General features: G+C 39.7%; 1 protein-coding gene across 11 annotated transcripts in view; it reads right to left on the bottom strand.

The window, feature by feature from the left end:
- The window catches only part of CFAP54 (cilia and flagella associated protein 54), a 372,233-nt gene that overhangs the window by 8,828 nt on the left and 343,579 nt on the right, over nucleotides 1–19,826 (bottom strand). For 8 of the 11 annotated variants that reach the window (XM_051845787.2, XM_051845792.2, XM_051845793.2 and 5 more), the window contains one exon: nucleotides 6,799–6,931. In XM_051845787.2, coding sequence (XP_051701747.2) covers nucleotides 6,812–6,931 — 120 coding nt within the window. In that variant the 3' untranslated portion in view covers nucleotides 6,799–6,811. Of the gene's footprint in view, nucleotides 1–547; nucleotides 625–6,798; nucleotides 6,932–19,826 lie in introns of those variants that run through there. The other 3 variants (XR_011380202.1, XR_007919542.2, XR_007919541.2) reach the window with 2 other exon arrangements.

Raw genomic sequence — 19,826 nt, 5'->3', positions numbered from 1 at the left:
CAGCTTTTTAACTAGTGAATTTAATTACAGAGAAAGCTGCTGTCACTAAAGCCTTCTTCTTAATCAAGCCTATGTTTATGCTTAAAAAAAATCTGTTGCCATGGAAATTTTAGTGTCAAAGTTGCAACTTATAAGGCTCTACTGAAGTGGAAAGCAAAAATAGGAAACGAGTCTTCTGTAAAGAGAAACTTCATACATTTTTTTAAAAACTTTGAAATTATGGATGGTAGATGGATTTTGTAAGTAAGCCTCATTTTGTAATAACAAGCAGTCATGTAAAAAAAGTTTCAATATATCTAATTTTGGAAAATCAAATAATTAAAAGGATAATGAGGGAGTTTGCAATTACCAGGAAATGCACTGAGAATCTACCTCAATTTAATAAAACATTTATTATGCCTCTACTTATCTTACATTAAAAATTCTTATTTTCATAGATTGACTTTTCTAAAATTGAGAGTGTGCACATAGTTTAAACACTAGTTTCAAAGTGATGTTTTTAGTTGTCATGAAAACCCCAAATAATGAAGCCAGATGTGTTACTCACAGTCATATAACGAGGTGTGACTCACAGCTCACATTTGAAGGTTATTTACTGATAGGTGAGCCAATAACCCTGCAAAGCTTGTCAGCCAACAAGAAGAAGAAGGTAAATAATATGCTTATTTTTACTTTACATAACAGATCATGCATGAAAAAAGTATAGATCAATATAAGAAACATTCGGTTTAAGAAAGAAAACTTTACAGCTACATAGGAAACCTCTTGGGCATTCATTTTCCCCTTTTTGTCCAAGAGATGACCACAATCTGAATTTGATTCAACCATCAATTATGTTTTTAAAAGCTTTGCCTATTTTTAAGCTTTGGGTAAGTGGTATGTTCAGCATATATATATATACACACACACATATTTATTTAAATAAAAATTCCTTGCTTTTTCTTTTCCTTACTTTTTAAAGTGAATCGGGGCTGATACATGTCTCTTTCATTAATTTACACATTATGTTTAGTATTTCACTATTCATTCATTTAAAAATCTGTATAATATTCTGTCATAAGACTGCAGCAGTTTTTTTTTTTTTTTTTTTTTTTTTTTTTTTTTTTTTTGACAGGCAGAGTGGACAGTGAGAGAGAGACAGAGAGAGAAAGGTCTTCCTTTTGCCGTTGGTTCACCCTCCAATGGCCGCCGCTGCAGCCGGCGCACCACGCTGATCCGATGGCAGGAGCCAGGATCCAGGTGCTTTTCCTGGTCTCCCATGGGGTGCAGGGCCCAAGCACCTGGGCCATCCTCCACTGCACTCCCTGGCCATAGCAGAGAGCTGGCCTGGAAGAGGGGCAACCGGGACAGAATCCGGCGCCCCGACCGGGACTAGAACCCGGTGTGCCGGCGCCGCAAGGCGGAGGATTAGCCTGTTGAGCCACGGCGCCGGCCAAGCAGTTTTTATTTGTCCTTTCTCCCCCTAAGGGATATGGAGTAGGTTTTCATTGTTTTTGCTATTAGAATAAATGCATCAAGTAAACATTTTTGCCAAGTCTTCTTGGTCACATGGGTAGGGGTTTCTTTTGCATAATATATCACAAGCATTTCAAATATGAGAAAATGATAAAAAAAAAGAAAAAGTAGTTAAGCAAAGGAATTCTGGGCCCATTGGTTTCCTCTTCTAATCTGCAGACCATGACTTGTATAATGCTATGAACACATAGATAATATTAAATAAACATATTTTTATGGATTGAAGAAATTCTTGATGTCATATACATATATATATAATTTAAATTCCAATGTTTTATGAACGCTATGTAAGTTTCAAGATAAATCAGGAAAAAAAAATGAGTTCAGATCGAAACTTAGTAACCCTTGAGTTAAGGTTCTAAGGCTGTGTTATGAAAATAGAATGGCACAGAACTCTGTGCCAAAGAACGCCCCAGGAGCCAAATGGACAGGGCTTGGGGAAGGGCTCTAGGAGTCCAGGGAGCAGACACCTTTCTGCCCAGTCCTTTGAGGTGTGATGGAGGGATTTGCATTATGTTGTCTGGAAGGGAAGAAATGGCACTACTGACCAGGGGCAGAAACTAGGTTTCTACTCTCCAGAAAAGCACTATTCTGCCCTTGTAATTCAGGGAAGTGCTGAGCTGGGGAATGTGTAAAGTGCCTCCACAGGAAGCCAACTGAGACCACTACATTTCGGCCTCTGAATAGCTGGCAGGTGGTCAATTTCTACAGCAATCTCTTGGAGATTGATATAAGGTGTTATCACCTATCATTTAGCTTCAAACCTATTCTGATTCTCTCCCCCTTCCCCCACGTTTTGTCCTCTGTTTCCCTTCTTCTCCCCTTTTTAGTTTGCCTACTGTCATTCTCTATTGTAAGTGAAACAAATAGGAAACACTGCAGCCGTCTGCTAGAAAGCATTTGCAGAGAGCCTGTGCTGTGGCTCCGTGGGTTAATCCTCCACGTGTGGCACCGGCACCCTATATGGACGCCAGTTCTAGTCCCGGCTGCTCCTCTTCCGATCCAGCTCTCTGCTATGGCCTGGGAAAACAGAAGATGGCCAAAGTGCTTGGGCCCTGTACCCACATGGGAGACCCAGAAGAAGCTCCTGGCTCCTGGCTTCAGTTTGGCGCAGCTCCCAAAGTTGCAGCCATTTGGGGAGAGAATCAATGGATGGAAGACCTTTTTGTCTCTTCCTCTCACTGTCTGTAAATCCATCTCTCAAATAAATAAAATCTTTATTAAAAAAAAAAAAGAAAGCATTTGCAGATACTGTATGTTGCATTTTTAAAAAAGCAGCTGCAAATCTGTTACATGGTCTTTTAAAGAAATCCTGAAAGACATTTCTGGAAGCAAATCCATCTTTCATTCCGGTTTCGTTTTGTTGGTACATCAGCCCACTTCAGCATTTCCTCACCTCCTTGCACAGAAAGTTCCCTCTTTAATTGGTCAGTGTTGCTTCTATTTTGGAAGAAATGGAAAATTTCTGGAACAAGAGTTTGAGATGGGGAAACTGACTGTGGTGCAGTTTTAGATACTGTTTCTCTCAGGCAAAACAACACCCCATCATATTTTTCTGACAGTGGAGAAAAAGTAAAAATAATGTGCTGAAATGTTACATGAAGGTACTTGAAAAAGTTCATAGAAATGGAATTAAAAGTAGAGTTTATTTTTACAAAGATTTATTTATTTGAATTTCAGAGTAAATAGAAAGAAGGAGAGAGAAACACACACACACACACACACACACACACACACACACTCACAGAGAGAGAGCGAGCGAGCGAGCGAGCTTCCGTCTGCTGGCCCACTCCCAAGATGGCTGCAATGGCTGGGGCTGGGCCAGGCTGAAATCAGGAGCAAAGAGCTTCTTCCAGGTCTCCACGTGGGTACTAGGGGCCAAACAATTGGGCCGTCTTCTGCTGCTTTTCCCAGGCCATTAGCAGGGAGCTGGATTGGAAATGGAGCAGCTTTGTCTACTATGCCACAATGCTGGCCCCATAAAAGTCTGAGTTTATTTTGATCAAAATGATTTTTAAATCCATGCCTAGTTTTTTCATAATACACATTTTGCATATAGTATTGAAAAAAATTTGTATCAAAATAAACTAGTACTTTAATTTGACTTTTCCATGAGCCATTTGAAGTATCCTTGTATTATGTACAATAGTTGGAAGAGCCCTGCTTCCTCCTGCAGAAACCAATGTATGGGCACAGATATTATCACGTACCACCCCCTCTGCAATGCTTTCTTGGGACATCCATTCAGGTCTGCAAGTCAAGCTGAGGTACCACTCTTTCTACCTCTCCCTTGAATTTCAATTTTCCCAGACCATGGAGTAGGTGCAAGGGGATAGGAAGCCAGCTTGAGCTCAGATTCCACAGTTCAGATTGAAAACCTGTCTCTCTGTCACTGGGATCTGACTGTGATCCCTGGGCAAGTCACTTAGCTACCTTATGCTTCTGTTTCCTCATCTGTAACATGGAACAATCATTTCCTCACCTGTAACACGAGGACAATCATACCAGGTGCATTGTGGTCCTCATTCTTCTGAAGGCAGAGGGAGATCATGCTCATGAAGGAAATGCTAGTTCAGTGTCTGGCCTGGTATATGCTCCAGAAAGTGTGGGCAATAATGGTAGTGGCAATGAAGGTGGGAGTATTGGCAGTACATTTTTCTCCTTCTTCTTTCCTTTTTAAAGCTCCATAAAGCCATCTTACCTGGGTCATATCCATCCATCCACCTACCCACCCACCTATTCATCATCCAACACATGGTACTGGCTTCAACTATGTGCTAGGCATTTTTCAAGGGTTCTATAAAATAGTACATGCATTTATATTCATTTATACTTAAAATCAAAAATAATGAAAAGCATCCAACTAGTAAAACTAGTCACAGGGATGGAAGATGGACAATTAGATTAGGTTGAAGTGAATGGCCTTGGTTACTGGTCATGCTATAGTTCCACATCTGTATTAAATGCATTGGTAATCTGTTGTTCTTTTCTTGTGCTTGATGGCCAAACTTTGCATGATAATTCCATCTTCTTCCACTGAGAAACATATTCCCTTCAAGGCGCTCTCTGTCCCAGTAGAGAAACTTTTAAACCCTAGTCCCAGGTCAAAGGTCTTTGAAGCCTTCACCAAGTAAGAACTATCACCAACTGAATGGCTTTCCTGTGTAAATCAAGCTTTATTTCACATGAGAATGAGAATGGAATTTCCAAGCAGTGCTTCCTCCCCATTATCCGTGCCCCACTTTAAGTTCACTTAGAGTGAAGATTTTGTTCTTTTCTCTTTCATTACAACATAGTTTCCTGTGGGTCTTCTTGCCCCTTTTGTCTTTCCCTTCCATTATATTCTGCATGCTTATCTTCTCTAGAAACCAAGCCATTCTTTACTCTCTTCATTCTTTTTTTTTTTTTTTTTTTTTTTTTTTTTGGACAGGCAGAGTGGACAGTGAGAGAGAGAGACAGAGAGAAAGGTCTTCCTTTGCCGTTGGTTCACCCTCCAATGGCCGCCGCAGCCAGCGCACCGCGCTGATCCGATGGCAGGAGCCAGGTGCTTCTCCTGGTCTCCCATGGGGTGCAGGGCCCAAGCACTTGGGCCATCCTCCACTGCACTCCCTGGCCACAGCAGAGAGCTGGCCTGGAAGAGGAGCAACTGGGACAGAATCCGGCACCCCGACCAGGACTAGAACCCGGTGTGCCAGTACCGCAAGGTGGAGGATTAGCCTAGTGAGCCGCAGCGCCGGCCGTCTCTTCATTCCTTTCATTCTCCCAATATTTACTGAATGTTAACTAGTGCCAGAAATTTTCTTAGTAGTATTACCCCTTTCCTTTTCACCTGTAACGGTAGCCTATCAAGCCTGTAGTCTTCATTGTAGTTCACATTTCAAGTTCATCTTAACTGTACACCACACTTCAGATAGGTAGTAGGCAAGTCCTTTGCAGATCCACTGCATAAAGTCTCGTTCAGTTCTCCTGTTGAATCCCTATTTCTAGGAAACATTTTCAGCAAAATTTCAACCACCAAGACCCTTCTTATCTGTAAATGCCTTAGTAATGACTCCTTCCCTCTATGTAGCATGCTAGGATAACTTTAGCCTGATTACTCCCAGACTTTGGAATTTCATGGGTTCTACATTTAAAAAATTGGGGCCTTATATAAGGTTGCATTTTTTTCCTTTTATTTTCACAGGAGACCATTTAAAAATGCCAGTTACCAGTTAATATACACACTGTTTCATAAAAGAAAGGCCTTTGTAACATCAGTAAAAATGAATAACCTCAATACATGACTCCATTTTGCTTTAGAAAAACACATTTTCAAAACTATTTTCTTATTTTTGCCATTCAGGGGCTGTCATCTGGGAAACACTCATGGTGGTATTGTTAGATGCTCAATAGAGCCAGAAATGCATGGTCCTCTTCTCTGCCAGTAATAATACTCTCAACACTCTATTACTACATCAGGCATGGTGTTAAGTACCTTATTACACTAGTTCATTTATTTGATACAAATAGCAATCCCATGAGAAGGACATTAATATGTTATTTCTACAGATAAGGAAACAACGGCTTAAGAATTCAAGTTAATTCTCCCATAGCAGGAAAGCTGGTAAGTGGGGAAGTTACTATCCCAACCAGGTTTATATAATTCCTGAACTGGTACCCTAAAATTCTATGCAATATCACCTCTAAAAATTAGCAATTATTATAGACAGTCTAATTTGGTACATATTTCTTCCCAAGCCATATAGACAAACTTCTGAAGTTGAACTTATCACATCTTGAGGTTGAATCCAGGATTTTCCAATCCTGGCAATTACTGACATAGGGGCTGGATAACTCCATGTTGTGGAGGCTGTCCCCTGCCTTATAGGAGCTATATCTGTGGCCCCTACCCACTAGGTGCCACTATCTGGTGGCATCTTCTCCAGGTATAATTTCTAAAAATATCACTAAGGGACAAAAATTTCCTCCAACTGAGAACAACTGGCTTAATCGAACCTTGGTCCGAGTATGTCTAAAAACACCCTAAATACAAGCTATCACAAACATGGAAATAGTTGCATTTGCATAAACATATTTTATAGGAATAGCTCTGTAAGTTGGTTTTAATAATCAATAGTATTGTCACTTAATTCAAATACAATTCAAGACTGTTCTCAAAGCTACAGTTCTTAAAGAAATTTAGGTTATGTAAAAAGTAATTTTATTTTGCTAATTATAAGGATAGTTCTGAGCACTTACTTCAATTCAAGAAAAATAAAAGCAATTAAGTGTTTTTGAGGTTACCTGAAAAGGGCGTTCAGGGAATGATTGACACTATCCAGTTGAAAAGGCTTCCATTGGATACAGTGCAACCATTAGCGAGATCAAAAAGTCTCTCAAGATTGAATATGGAGAGCAGGGAAACATCGAATGGGATCTGAGAAAAAGCACAGAAACATTGATTTAATGGTTCCAAACTGTTGGCTGATGTAAATTTTTCACAATACCCAAATCCCAATTTCATATAATAATTTTTCCATGAAAGACAGTTAACGTTGGTGTGTGAGGTAAAGCACACAGCTTTGGATCTCCAGGCTGCTGAAATGTCACAAATATTGTTCTTAAGCCCATCAAGATTTGTATGTTAGCTAGCCTATAAAATAGCAAATACTTATAAAAATTTGGACATTTTGCATTGACATAATAATTGTACATAGTCTCCAAAGTAGGATTTTTGCCCCTGTTCTTAATGAAACGTTTTCCTTGATGATGGATTGGCTGGTTGACAAATTTTCTCTCTCCCTTATTTTGAGCATATGTCTTGCCACAGTGAAGGAGGAAGCATTAGCTAATTATGCCTGGAGATCGCTCCATCTGAAAGAAACACCACGTTACCATGTCCAAGAGCTGGTGCACCTAAGGTCAATGTGAACGGGCTCAAAATGGAAAATAAAATCTGCTTTTGTGGTCATGGTTTTATTTATTTGACTAGGGGAAGGGCAGAGAGGAAAGCACAAAGATGAAGGAAAAGAAGTGTTTATTGTGGACCCACTTCATGCTGATCTAGATAACTACACTTGAGGCTGAATGAGAAAATGCTATGCAGGGTGACCATGGTGAATTAGAAGTCTTGTAGGTCTGAATCCCAATAAAAACTTAGACAAGTTTTATTAATTTCTTGCCTACTTATTAACTGAACCATTCATTCCTTCTGTTCTCAAAAAAATGTAACAAATCTAGAAGTTGAAGCTGGTTTTTGTTCATTTTTTCTTCACTTAATTGTATTAAAAACAGTATTCTAGGCTGGCACTGCGGCTCACTATAGGCTAATCCTCCGCCTGTGGCACCAGCACTCTGCGTTCTAGTCCCAGCTGGGGCGCTGGATTCTGTCCCGGTTGCTCCTCTTCCAGGCCAGCTCTCTGCTGTGGCCCAGGAAGGCAGTGGAGGATGGCCCAAGTGCTTGGGCCCTGCACCTGCATGGGAGACCAGGAGGAAGCACCTGGCTTCTGGCTTGGGATGGGTGCAGCGCACTGGCCGTAGCAGTCATTTTGGGGGTGAACCAATGGAAGGAAGACCTTTCTCTCTGTCTCTCTCTCTAACTCTGCCTGTCAAAAAAAAAAAAAAAAAAAAGAGTATTCTAGTGCTTCTATAACTCCAAACAATGAAGATATAAATAAATAAAAAATAAGAATATCCTCCTTCACTGATCAATTGTTATTTCATATTCCCAGATTGAGGAGTATCCTTCCATATGGCTTTGTATTTCTTTTTAAATTGGATATTTAGGTTTCCACGATTTGTTTTTTCAATGAATGATATATAAGAGATATCCCTCTTTAATCAATACCGGAAGCAGAATAACTACTTGGAGTTTATGAGTGACTGTTGGGTAAGCAGCTATGTGAGGTTGGATAAATTATTTGGTATGCTTGACTTTAATTTCCTCATCCATAAAATGAAATAATAATAATTCCTATATCATATTGCTCTTACAAGGACTGAATGAGTTTACACACATTAAACACTTAGAATGGTGGCTAGCACATAATGGTAACTCAATAAAGACTACATATTATCATCATTATTGACCATGGCATTTTTATAGCCACAGAACAGTTCAGGAGATGGCTGTATCCTGATTTATTCTTTCATTCTCCACAGCGATTTTTCTACTTTTTGTACATGCTGGCCTATTTGTGTATATATCCTTGGTACAGGTGCATTTGATTTCTGTACTACTGATTCCCAAAAGTGGCTCTGTTTAGTTAAAGGGTGTTCATCTTTTACATTTTAACATTTATTGCCAAATGATTTTTCAGATAGTTTGTGGCAATTAACATTTCAACCAGAAATATATGAGGGTTTCCCCACACCCCAGGTAGCAGATTATGAAAAGTAATAAACGTTTGATACTGTTCTTTCACTCTTTCATTGCTACTTTTTAGGAAGTGGACAGAGACAGATGGACTGACTGAGGGCTCCCATTCACTGGTTTGCTCCCCAAATGCTTACAATGGCCAGGACTAGGAGCTGGGAACCAGGAACTCAATCCATGTCTCCCACGTGCGTGGCAGGAAGCTAGAATTGGGTGTGGAGTTGGGAATTGAACCCAGGCAGTCCAATAGGGACTGCTGGAAACTTAACTGCTAAGCCAAATATCCCTCTCTCATTACTATTTTTTTATTCAGAGAAAAAGGAGGAAACATTTTAGCAGGATAATATTAGTTGGTTAAAATGTCAAAACTATGTGTTTACTATGATTATTTTAGCTATATTTCATTGTTATTCAATTGCACTGAATATTTGATCTATTTCATAGAGATGACATATCTCATGTCACATTTAATATTCTTTAGCAGCTAAATTTCAAAGTAGTATTCAAAAGAAACACCAATTAGCATTAAAATACTTGTATTTTTATTGGTGTTATGTCTCTTTTATTGTGAAATTCCATCTTAAAGGTAGGGTTTTTAGAGATAGCATCTAAATTAGTTCTACTTAACATTAGAGTTATCTTCGTGACATAATTTATACATATAGAGCATTTTGGCCTTTGACCCTTGTCATTGAACCTCTAGAAATAAGTAGTCATTTGTCAAAGGATGAAGATTAATTGCTGAGTTTATTTATGTAGGTCACAAGTGAAAGTTTCAGATTAGAAAGATAAAATCAAACAGTTGCCACCCAGGAGTTATTAATCCCTGTGTGTCCTCAGGAGAACACAAATTACCCTGAGGTGTCAAGACCCACTCTTGTGTTCTTATTCCTCCATTTCTAGACACCCAGGTGTTTTGAACCCTTTGGTAGACAAATACTTCAACTTCCAGCTGTATTTTCCTACTGCTCAAAACAATTCTTTTAAATAAAATTCTGATTGCACTATATCTACAGATGAAAAGTTTAAAAATGGTAACTGTACAACTTCATATATGTTTTCAAAATGAACATATTCATGTAATCATCTCATGGTCAGTCTGTGAGGAGCTCTGGTGCTGAGCCCTGGTCACTGAGCAGAGAGAGTGAGAGACAGAGAGAGAGAGATGTGTTTTTGTTTTTGTCATGTATATAAGTTAAAATCATACAATAAGTACTCTTCTGTGCCTGGCTTTTTTGATCAACACAGTACAGTCTTGTGATTCATCTATGCTGTGGAGTGCAGCAATGATTTGCTCATTCTTATTAATGCATAGTTCCTATTGTATGAGTATATCACAATTCATTCATTTTTCCAGTTGATGGTCATTTGAGTGACTCAAAAAGTTGGTATTATGAATATGCACGTGTTTTGGTGCACATATGTACACATTTGTATTAGGCATATATATGTGTACACACACACACACAGACACAAGTGTGATGGCTATTGGGCATGTGTACATGCATCTTTAAGCTGATGCTATCACAGTTTCCTAATTTATACTACTACCAGTAATGTATGAGAGCTCCAGTTATTCCATATATTCATGAACTGATCATTTCAGTTTAAAACTTTGGCCATTCTGGTCATTCCCTGACAACTAATGAAACCATATCTACATATAGGTCCCTTTGTTGAAGTGCAAGCCTTTTGTCCAATTTATATTGAGTTGTCTTTGACTCATTGATATATACAATAATTCTTAATACATTCTAGAAATTAGTCCTTCATTGAGTTAGACATATTTTCTCCTACTCTGTGACTTTCCATCTCAAATTTGATCCTAAAAATACAATCCAATTTACCAGTCTTTTCTTTATGAAAGAGAGAGGGAGAGAGAGAGAGAGAGAACTCCCATCCATTGGTTCACTCCCAAATGCCTTCAATCCCTTAGGCTGTAAGCAGGATCTGTAAACTCACTCCTGGTTTCTCATGTGGGTGGCAGAAATCCTGGGTCTCCTACGTGGGAGACAGGGATTCAAGCATTTGAGTCATTATCTGTTACACCCAAGGGTGTGTATTAGCAGGAAGCTGGGATTGGAAGTGGAGCCAGGATTCAAACCCAGTTACTCTGATTCTGGATGCAGGCGTTTCAAGTGGTATCATAACTGCTGCACCAAAAGTTCACCCCACATTTTTCATTTCAATTTTTTTGCTCCTGCTATATGGAAATTAACGTTATATTTTCATTGATATATATATATAGCAACTTTGCTAAATTCACTTTTTTATTCTAAGAATTTAAATATTACTTTGAGTTTTCTGTGAATAATGAGAGTTTTACTTCTTCCTTTTTCATATTTGTACCTTTTAAAACTGTTTCCCTTATTTCACTGGCTAAGAACTCCCACACAATGTTAATTAAAATAATGATAGGTATCACTGCATATGATTAAGTGAGTTTTAAATTCAGAAGAAAGGATAAGGTTATTTAATGAGTGGCACTGTAAAGTTGTTTGCTACTAAAACTGCATCCTTATGTTTATTTATATCCTGTATCATTTTTATTAAGTTTATTGGTAGGCATTTTTTGCAGTTAGTCTAAACTGACTTATAAAATATTTCTATTTTAAATTATTGCTCTTAGAAAAAGGAAGTTACTGACATCTATATCCAGCAACATTATCTGACTCCCTTGGTTCTAATCGTTTCTAGAAACTCCTTAGTTTTGGTTTTGAAGTTATATAATTAAGTATCATTTTGTGTGTTATTTCTGAGTATTTTATTTACTGATTTTATTTTTTGTTGTATTGCAGTAGCTAAAATTTTAAAATGATGTTGATTCATATTTATTATTCCTAAAACATCTACAATAATTACGAGTAGAAATAGAATTAGATAACCACTTAAACATGGTCAGAGTAATTTATGAAACATTAAATACTTGAATTAAAAAAGCTACTGTAATCAAAATTATGTAGGCCAGGTTTCAAACTGTTAAGTTAAGGGAAAATGCTAAACTTCTCCCGGCCAAATCACACCAATGCCATAAAGATGAAGACAACCTGAATATGCTTTAGGAAGTTAGAGTTACATCTTCTCTCCAGAGACCAGGATTTGAAAAGAGAAAATAAAATTTATAATATTTCAATAAAATGATAGAGTTAAAAATATTTTTCTTTAGAGATATTTCTTGACCTGATTCTATTCAATCTTGACTTTATTGGACATTTAAAGTAAGCCCACATAATTTTTTTATGAAGAGAATGAACCCAAGAGATCTAGAAGCTTTCAGGGACTTACCCAGGATCCTTCAGCTGGTCTAGGTCACAGCCAGAGTTCACATTCAGGCAGACTGGCTCCTTAGAACACATCATCTACTACTTTGCTGCACTGACTTTTGCCTAGTGTCCAACTATCTTCTGAACTGCCTACTGCCATGTCTGTCAACCACTTGCAGGACCAAGGCTAACTGTGAAATGACCCTGGCCTATGCAGCCTATCTCCAACTCCTGCCTGACTTCAGTCTACTGCTGGCTCAGTGGTATTCTGGATACCCACTTTTCTTATCTTCAGGTTTTTCATTTTTAATTTTATGGACTTCCACAGGAATTTTTTCAAGTAAATTTAAGCTTCAAGGGAAATTACTGAATTTCTTTTTGTTTTTTTAAGAAATATTTATTTACTTGAAAGGCAGAGTTACAGAGAGGCAGAGGCAGAGAGAGAGAGAGAGAAGTCTTCCATCCGCTGATTTACTTCCCAGATGGCTGCAACAGTCAGAGCTGGGCCAATCCAAAGCCAGGAGCCAGGAGCTTCTTCCAGGTCTCCCATGGGGATTCAAGGGTCCAGACACTTAGGCCATCTTCTACTGCTTTCCCAGGCCATAGCAGAGAGGTAGACTGGAAGTGGGGCAGCTGGGACTCAAATCAGCGCCTGAATGGGACATTGGCACCACACATGGCAACTTCACTCAGCTATGCCATGATGTTGGCCCCTTCTTTGTTATTTAATCAAGACAAGATTAGGGGGGTACAACAAGATGACAGCTGAATAAGAAACTCCAGTGATCATCTCCCTAAGAGACATCACTTAGCAGCTATTCACCCACCAACTCACATTCACAAAGCAAGGTGAGAGCCGACAGTACATAGTTTTTGTATAGTGATAAGACACCTTGAAGAAAGCATGGAGGAAGCTAATTGCCCATGTCACTCTTGCACAGTGTGGAGAGACAGGCCTCATTTCTGGGTTGGGGGAGAGAAAGGAAATTAAGTCCAAACCTTAGACTTGAAACCCAGTGCCAGTCCTATCATGACAAAAGCCAGTATGGGACAGGGTCCAGTGATCCATGCTCCCAGGCTAGCACTTTCAGATTAAGACTTGGGCTCCTCTTACCCAGGTGGCCAAAGGATTGCCTCTACCACTCCTCTCTCAATCTTCAGAAGACGAGGAAACAAGACTGCAGCTTCTGGGAAGTGACTGCCTCATAGCTCAGAGCTGGGCTCACAAAAGGCCCCCACCCTCATGCCAGTGCTCACAGACAGAATTGCCAGATCCACCCGAGAATTGGGATGGACTCATTCTGTCATGTATCATTGTCAGCCCCCTGTAGGCCTGATGTACAACCTCAAGCCTACACTGGGCCCAGTGACTGCAAGCCCTAGGTGTGACCAAGTTTAGTGTCAGCCTGAGTGGCAAAAGGGTTGCACTTTTCATCCCTCCCCCAACCAGTCTTGAGATGCAGTGCCAGGGTGGTAAAAACCAACACTGAGCAGATCCTAATGGTCCCCATTCTCCAAGCCATTGTCTAGGGATGGAGACCTTGGATCTTCCCAAAAGCCAAGTAGAGTCTTGTGGCCCAATCTGATCAGAATTATACTCCAGTGAACATCATACAATGTTTAGTTAATGTAGTCCCAGGCTGTGAGTATACATCAGCAGCAGATAGAACATAACAGAGAAGGCTTTGGTCCTACATCTATGCTATGTTGGTCAAAGGACAAGGTATCTGGGCCTACCTCAGCCCCAGAAGAGGCTTGCAGAAATAGATTACCCCTTTGTAGACTTTCCCCAGTTTGCTCTGAATAGCACAGATACTACAGATTTGGGACAAATCTGGGCTTGGAGCAGCCTCTAAGGTTCAAACAGTGATAACATATAAACAGAAAATTGCAGCAAACGTCAGCTTAAAGCATGATCTGGTACTCAAACTAAACAGTCCACTTAGAATTTCTGGAAAGACAGCCACAAAGTCAGATTATGAAGATTTGACAAAAACATGTAATCCTTCAATTTGCAGATGCTATTTTTACATCTGCAAGCATGAAGAACTGTCAGAGAACAGTGACCTCACCTAATGAATAAAACAAAAAGACAGAAACCAACTGGATAGCAAATGACATTTGCAAATTCTTAGATGAAGAATTCAAAATAGCTGTTTTAAGGAAATTGAATGAACTTCAAGAGAACATGAGAAAAATTTAATATTCTAACAGAGACTTAAGAAAAAGATGGAAGTAATTTTTCAAAAATTAGAAGTATTTAAAAAAAAACAAACAGATATCATGAAAAGTACACTAAGCAAGATGAAAAACACAACCAAAGTCATCAATAGCATCCATGATGCTATGGAACAGTAGGACTTGTTACTTTTATCTGTGTTTTGGTGACTATACTTCACAATGTTATATACTATATAAAGAGAGGGATGGTAGTCTCTAAACACACACACACAAAGAAATAGAAAGGCTAGTTTTCTGGTTTGATTAGTTGAAACATATACATATTATACACTTATATATATTATGTATGACAATATATAACATATACAATATATATTACATAATATATAATGTATATTATATATTATTCTCATAAAATGTACATTACATGCTAATCAAAAAATTCAAATAAAATATTAAGAAAAAAGAAGGTATCACAGCAGAATATTCCAAACAGAAGAAAGAACTAGTGAGCTTCAAGAAAGCCTATTTTTCAAATAATTGAAGAAGACAAAAGAATTAAGCAGAATGAGGAATATATTTAGGAACTCTGGGACAGCATTAAAAGATCAAAGACCCAGGTTATTGGAGTTCAGGAGGGACTTAAAAAGGCCAAAGGGTAGAAAGCATATTCAAAGAGATAATAACAGAAAACTTTCCCAAGCCAAAGAAATATACTATTTTCTAGTTATAGGAACTTCAGAGGTCACAGGTCAGTTTCAGCCAAACCAAGTCTACACCAAGACATATGATGAACTTTCCAAGGTTAAAGATAAAGGCAGGATTTTTCAGGGCTGCAGGAGAAAAGAAACAAATAGCACATAAAAATGTCCCAGGCCATCTGACTGCAAACTTCTTAGTAGAATACTTTAGGCCAGGAGGGAAGAGAATGAGTCATTCACACAACACTGAAGGGAAATCAATTTATCACAGCTATCTTACATGAAATGCTACAGGAAGTTCTTCAATCTCAGAGCCAGAGATCCTAACGAGTATGAAGAAAATAGAAAACTCACTGGTAAGAGTAACTATACAGATAAATTCAGAATGCTATAATATTGTAAACGTGGTACCTAAAACATTCAGATCTGTAGTATGAAGATTAAAAATGATAACTACATCAATATGTTAGAAGATAGGCTGTCGAGGGCCAGCGCCGTGGCTCAATAGGCTAATCCTCCACCTTGCGGCGCCGGCACACCGGGTTCTAGTCCCGGTTGGGGCGCCGGATTCTGTCCCGGTTGCCCCTCTTCCAGGCCAGCTCTCTGCTATGGCCAGGGAGTGCAGTGGAGGATGGCCCAGGTGCTTGGGCCCTGCACCCCATGGGAGACCAGGAAAAGCACCTGGATCCTGGCTCCTGCCATCGGATCAGCGCGGTGCGCCGGCTGCAGCGGCGGCCATTGGAGGGTGAACCAATGGCAAAAGGAAGACCTTTCTCTCTCTGTCTCTCTCTCACTGTCCACTCTGCCTGTCAAAAAAAAAAAAAAAAAAAAAAAAAAAAGAAGATAGGCTGTCGCTCCCCCTCTTCGTGGAGGAACGACACAGGACCCTGCGCTGTTCTTTTGTCTGCTCGGCCCTCCCCGGGTTTGCTGCTGGTCCTTCCCGGGTTGGCTACCGACCCTTCCACCTCCATGGAAGGGCGGTTCCCCCTGCCACTTTCCCCACTTCCGCGGGGGAGCGGCACACCGCCGGCCAGCTCTCTCGGGGGCTGCACAGGTGTTCCTTCAGATAGATGTTCCTGGTGCATGTTGTCTCTCTCCTCCTTTATAGTCCTCTTCCACCAATCCCAACTCTGCTACCCACACGCCGAGTACGCTGCTCTTCTCCAATCAGGAGCAGGTCCTACAGTTTATTGGTTGAACTGGAGGCAGCTGTGTAGAAGCTGTTTCCTCCTCTCCCAGCGCCATATTGTGGGAGGGCAGATGCATAGAATAAGTCTTAATTCCAGTAACTTAGTCTAGTCCGAGTTGCTCCCCACAATAGGCAATACAGAACATAGACTAGGATGTCAAAACTTTAAAATGTGGGGAGGAATGGAGTGCAAGCACTGAATTATTTAGTAGGTTTTTTTTTTCTTTTTTTTAATTTTATTTTTTGACAGGCAGAGTGGACAGTGAGAGAGAGAGACAGATACAGAGAGAAAGGTCTTCCTTTGCCGTTGGTTCACCCTCCAATGGCCACCGTGGCCAGCGTGCTACAGCCAGCGCACCATGCTGATCCGAAGCCAGGAGCCAGGAGCTTCTCCTGGTCTCCCACGTGGGTGCAGGGCCCAAGCACTTGAGCCATCCTCCACTGCCCTCCCAGGCCATAGCAGAGAGCTGGCCTGGAAGAGGGCAACCAGGACAGAATCCGGCGCCCCGGCAGGGACTAGAACCCGGTGTGCCAGCACCGCAGGTGGAGGATTAGCCTATTGAGCCATGGTGCTGGCCAGGTTTTTTGTTTTTTTGTTTCTTTTCCTATCTTTATATGTAATGTTAGGTTGCTATCATTTCCAAATTGTTTGTTATACCAAAAGATGTTTCTTGCAAGCTTTATGTTAATCACAAAACAAAAATCTGTAATAGGCATACAAAAAATAATGAGTCAAAACGCTACCAGACAAAATCACTTAATCACAAAGGAAGACTGTAAGAAGAGGAGAAAGAAAAGGCTTACAATAAACTAGAAAACAAATATTGAGATCACAGTAGTAAAGCCTTACCTATCAATAATTACCTTAAACGTAAATATATTAAATTCTCCAATTGAAAGACAGAGTGATGGGATATGTTAACTAGTTAACATCTTGAGCTTTGAGAGAGGCTGAGATAGAAGAAAAACTTTTTCCATGCATTAAAAGTTCTTATAAGAGGAGGATATCTAGAACTGGTTGGTTACTTATAGAAATGGGATGTTTTGGGGATGATATTATGGCACAGTACATAAACTGCTTCCTTGGATGCCAGCATCCCATATCAGAATGCTGGTTCAGGTCATGGCTACTCGACTTTGGTTCTAGTTTCCTGCTAAAGTGCCTGAGAAGGCAGTGGAAAATAGCCCAAGTACTTGATCCCCTACCACCCATGTGGAAGACCAGGATGGAGTTCCTGGCTCCTGGCTTTGGCCTGGCCCAGAGCAGGCTATAGCAAACACTTGAAAAGTGAACCAGTGAATGGAAACTCTCTCTCTCTTCTCTCTCCCTTTCTCTCTGCCTCTCTTTATATTACTCTGTCTTTCAAATAAATAGACAATTTTTTTAGAAAAAGCAATGTGATGGTTAAGGTTAGCACCAAGAAAAAGACTTATAACTTATGGGGAGTTCACAGGAAATTATATGCATATAATACAATATGTAATATATAATAATATATAACATTACATATGAACAAAGTTTAACATTTTTATATATACATACTTATAAAATTACATGTTTTCAAACCTGGCAAATCACTAAAATCTATTTATTTGAACAAAATAAAAAATAACCCTGAATTTTCATTTAAGGGTATTCCATAAAAAGACTTTTTATAACTTAGAAAACCTAGAAATTTATTAGGTATACAACAGTAAGGGAGTGTTTGGTTGCTATATAGATTGGAATATTGTGTAACTATTAAAAATAATTGTAGCAGAATTTTTAATGACACTAAAATATCAGAAATTAACAGTAATATTCATGAGCTATGTGATAATGCATTATTCATTATTTCCCAGTCTTTCATAATGAGCATATATTAGTTTTATTTTAAAAAATACACCCTAGAAGACAAATATATATATGCAAAACAGAATTAAAAATAATTGAGTAAATGGACATGCACATACACTGATAAAATCTATTCCTTAGTGTTTCCCATCCCTAGACTAGATTTTGACACAATAGAACCACTTATCTCAAGGTCTATGTTAATACAAAAAAGAAAATCCTTTTGATGAAAATTAATTTCACTGTACTTTAGTCTTAAAATAAATATCTAATTAATTGACTTCAGCAGTTGAAGAACTTTAGAACAAATACTGGTTCATGTTAATTAATAGTGTTTACAGAACTAGGTGTTCAGATAACCATCTACATAAAATTTCATGTCAGGCCAGAGAGGGAAAGATCAGAGAGTGGAGGGCTAGTCTCCATCAGGAGGACAACAGAGGAAAAGCCTGCATATCTTGGGTAGGTCTGGCCTGCCTAGGGGTTTCACTGTCTTCTCTCTGCTCCTAGGGCTTCCCTTTGTTTTGTTTTTTTTTTTTTTGTTTGTTTGTTTGTTTTTTTGCCTCCTCTGCTTCTCTCATTTCTCTTCAATCTCTTTACAGTTGAAAAACTATTAAAACCTATGTATAAGCAAGACATTCCAGGATTTACCACACCCATCACTCACAGTCCTGAAGAGGTAGGTCACTTAGTTTTCTTGGAGAGAATTTGAAAAACCCATTTCTTCACACTCTTCAGGAGGAATGAAGAGATAGAAAACAGAAGCACTGAGCTGAAGATCTCTCTAACTGATTGGACGTAAACGTTTGTTTAGTTTCATAAGACCGGCATCTTTCCTATGTCTCTCTTTCTTTAGTACCACATACAAAACTGTGATAAACTTCAAGTAATTGGAAATAAAATACAAAAATACATGACAAAGGTGAAAAGGTAAAAATCTTTACTTCATACACAGAATCTGGATTCCTGTAAATAAATATTTTTGAATAGAGAAATATAGTATCCAATTGTACATACATATACATGCACATCTACACACACAGTACATGTAGGTTCCAGGCAACTGGGACTCAAACTAATATATGTAACAGGAATGTGAAACTGAAATTTATAAACAACTCATTTTTAAGATTTATTTATTTACTTATTTGAAAGGGAGAGGGAAGGACAGAAAGAGAGAGGGAATTGTCGCTCCCCGTCTTCGTGGAGGAACGACACTAAGCCCTGCGCTGTTCTTTCGTCTGCTCGGCCCTCCCCGGGTTTGCTGCTGGTTCTTCCCGGGTTGGCTACTATCCCTTCCACCTCCGTGGAAGGGCAGTTCCCCCTGGCCACATTCCCCACTTCCGCAGGGGAGCGGCACACCGCCGGCTGGCTCTCTCGGGGGCTGCACAGGTTTCCTTAGATGTTCCCCTTAGATGTTCCCCATAGATGTTCCCCATAGATATTCCCGGTGCATGCCGTCTCTCTCCTCCTTTATAGTCCTCCTCCGCCAATCCCAACTCGGCTGCTCTCCTCCAATCAGGAGCAAGTCCTACAGTTTATTAGCTGAACTGGAGGCAGCTGTGCGGAAGCTGTTTACTTCTCTCCCAGCGCCATATTGTGGGAGAGCAGATGCATAGAATAAGTCCCAATTCCAGCAACTCAGTCCAGTCCGGGCTGCTCCCCACAGGAATATCTTCCATCCTCTGGTTCACTCCACAGACGGCCACACACCCAGGAACCATCTGCAGTCAGGAGCCTGGAACGTCATCCAGATCTCCCACAGGGCTGGCAGGGGCCCAAGTTCTGT

This window comes from Oryctolagus cuniculus, chromosome 11 (genome assembly GCF_964237555.1).
Source record: "Oryctolagus cuniculus chromosome 11, mOryCun1.1, whole genome shotgun sequence".
NCBI lineage: Eukaryota > Metazoa > Chordata > Mammalia > Lagomorpha > Leporidae > Oryctolagus > Oryctolagus cuniculus.
This window is presented reverse-complemented; position numbering and strand designations above follow the sequence as displayed.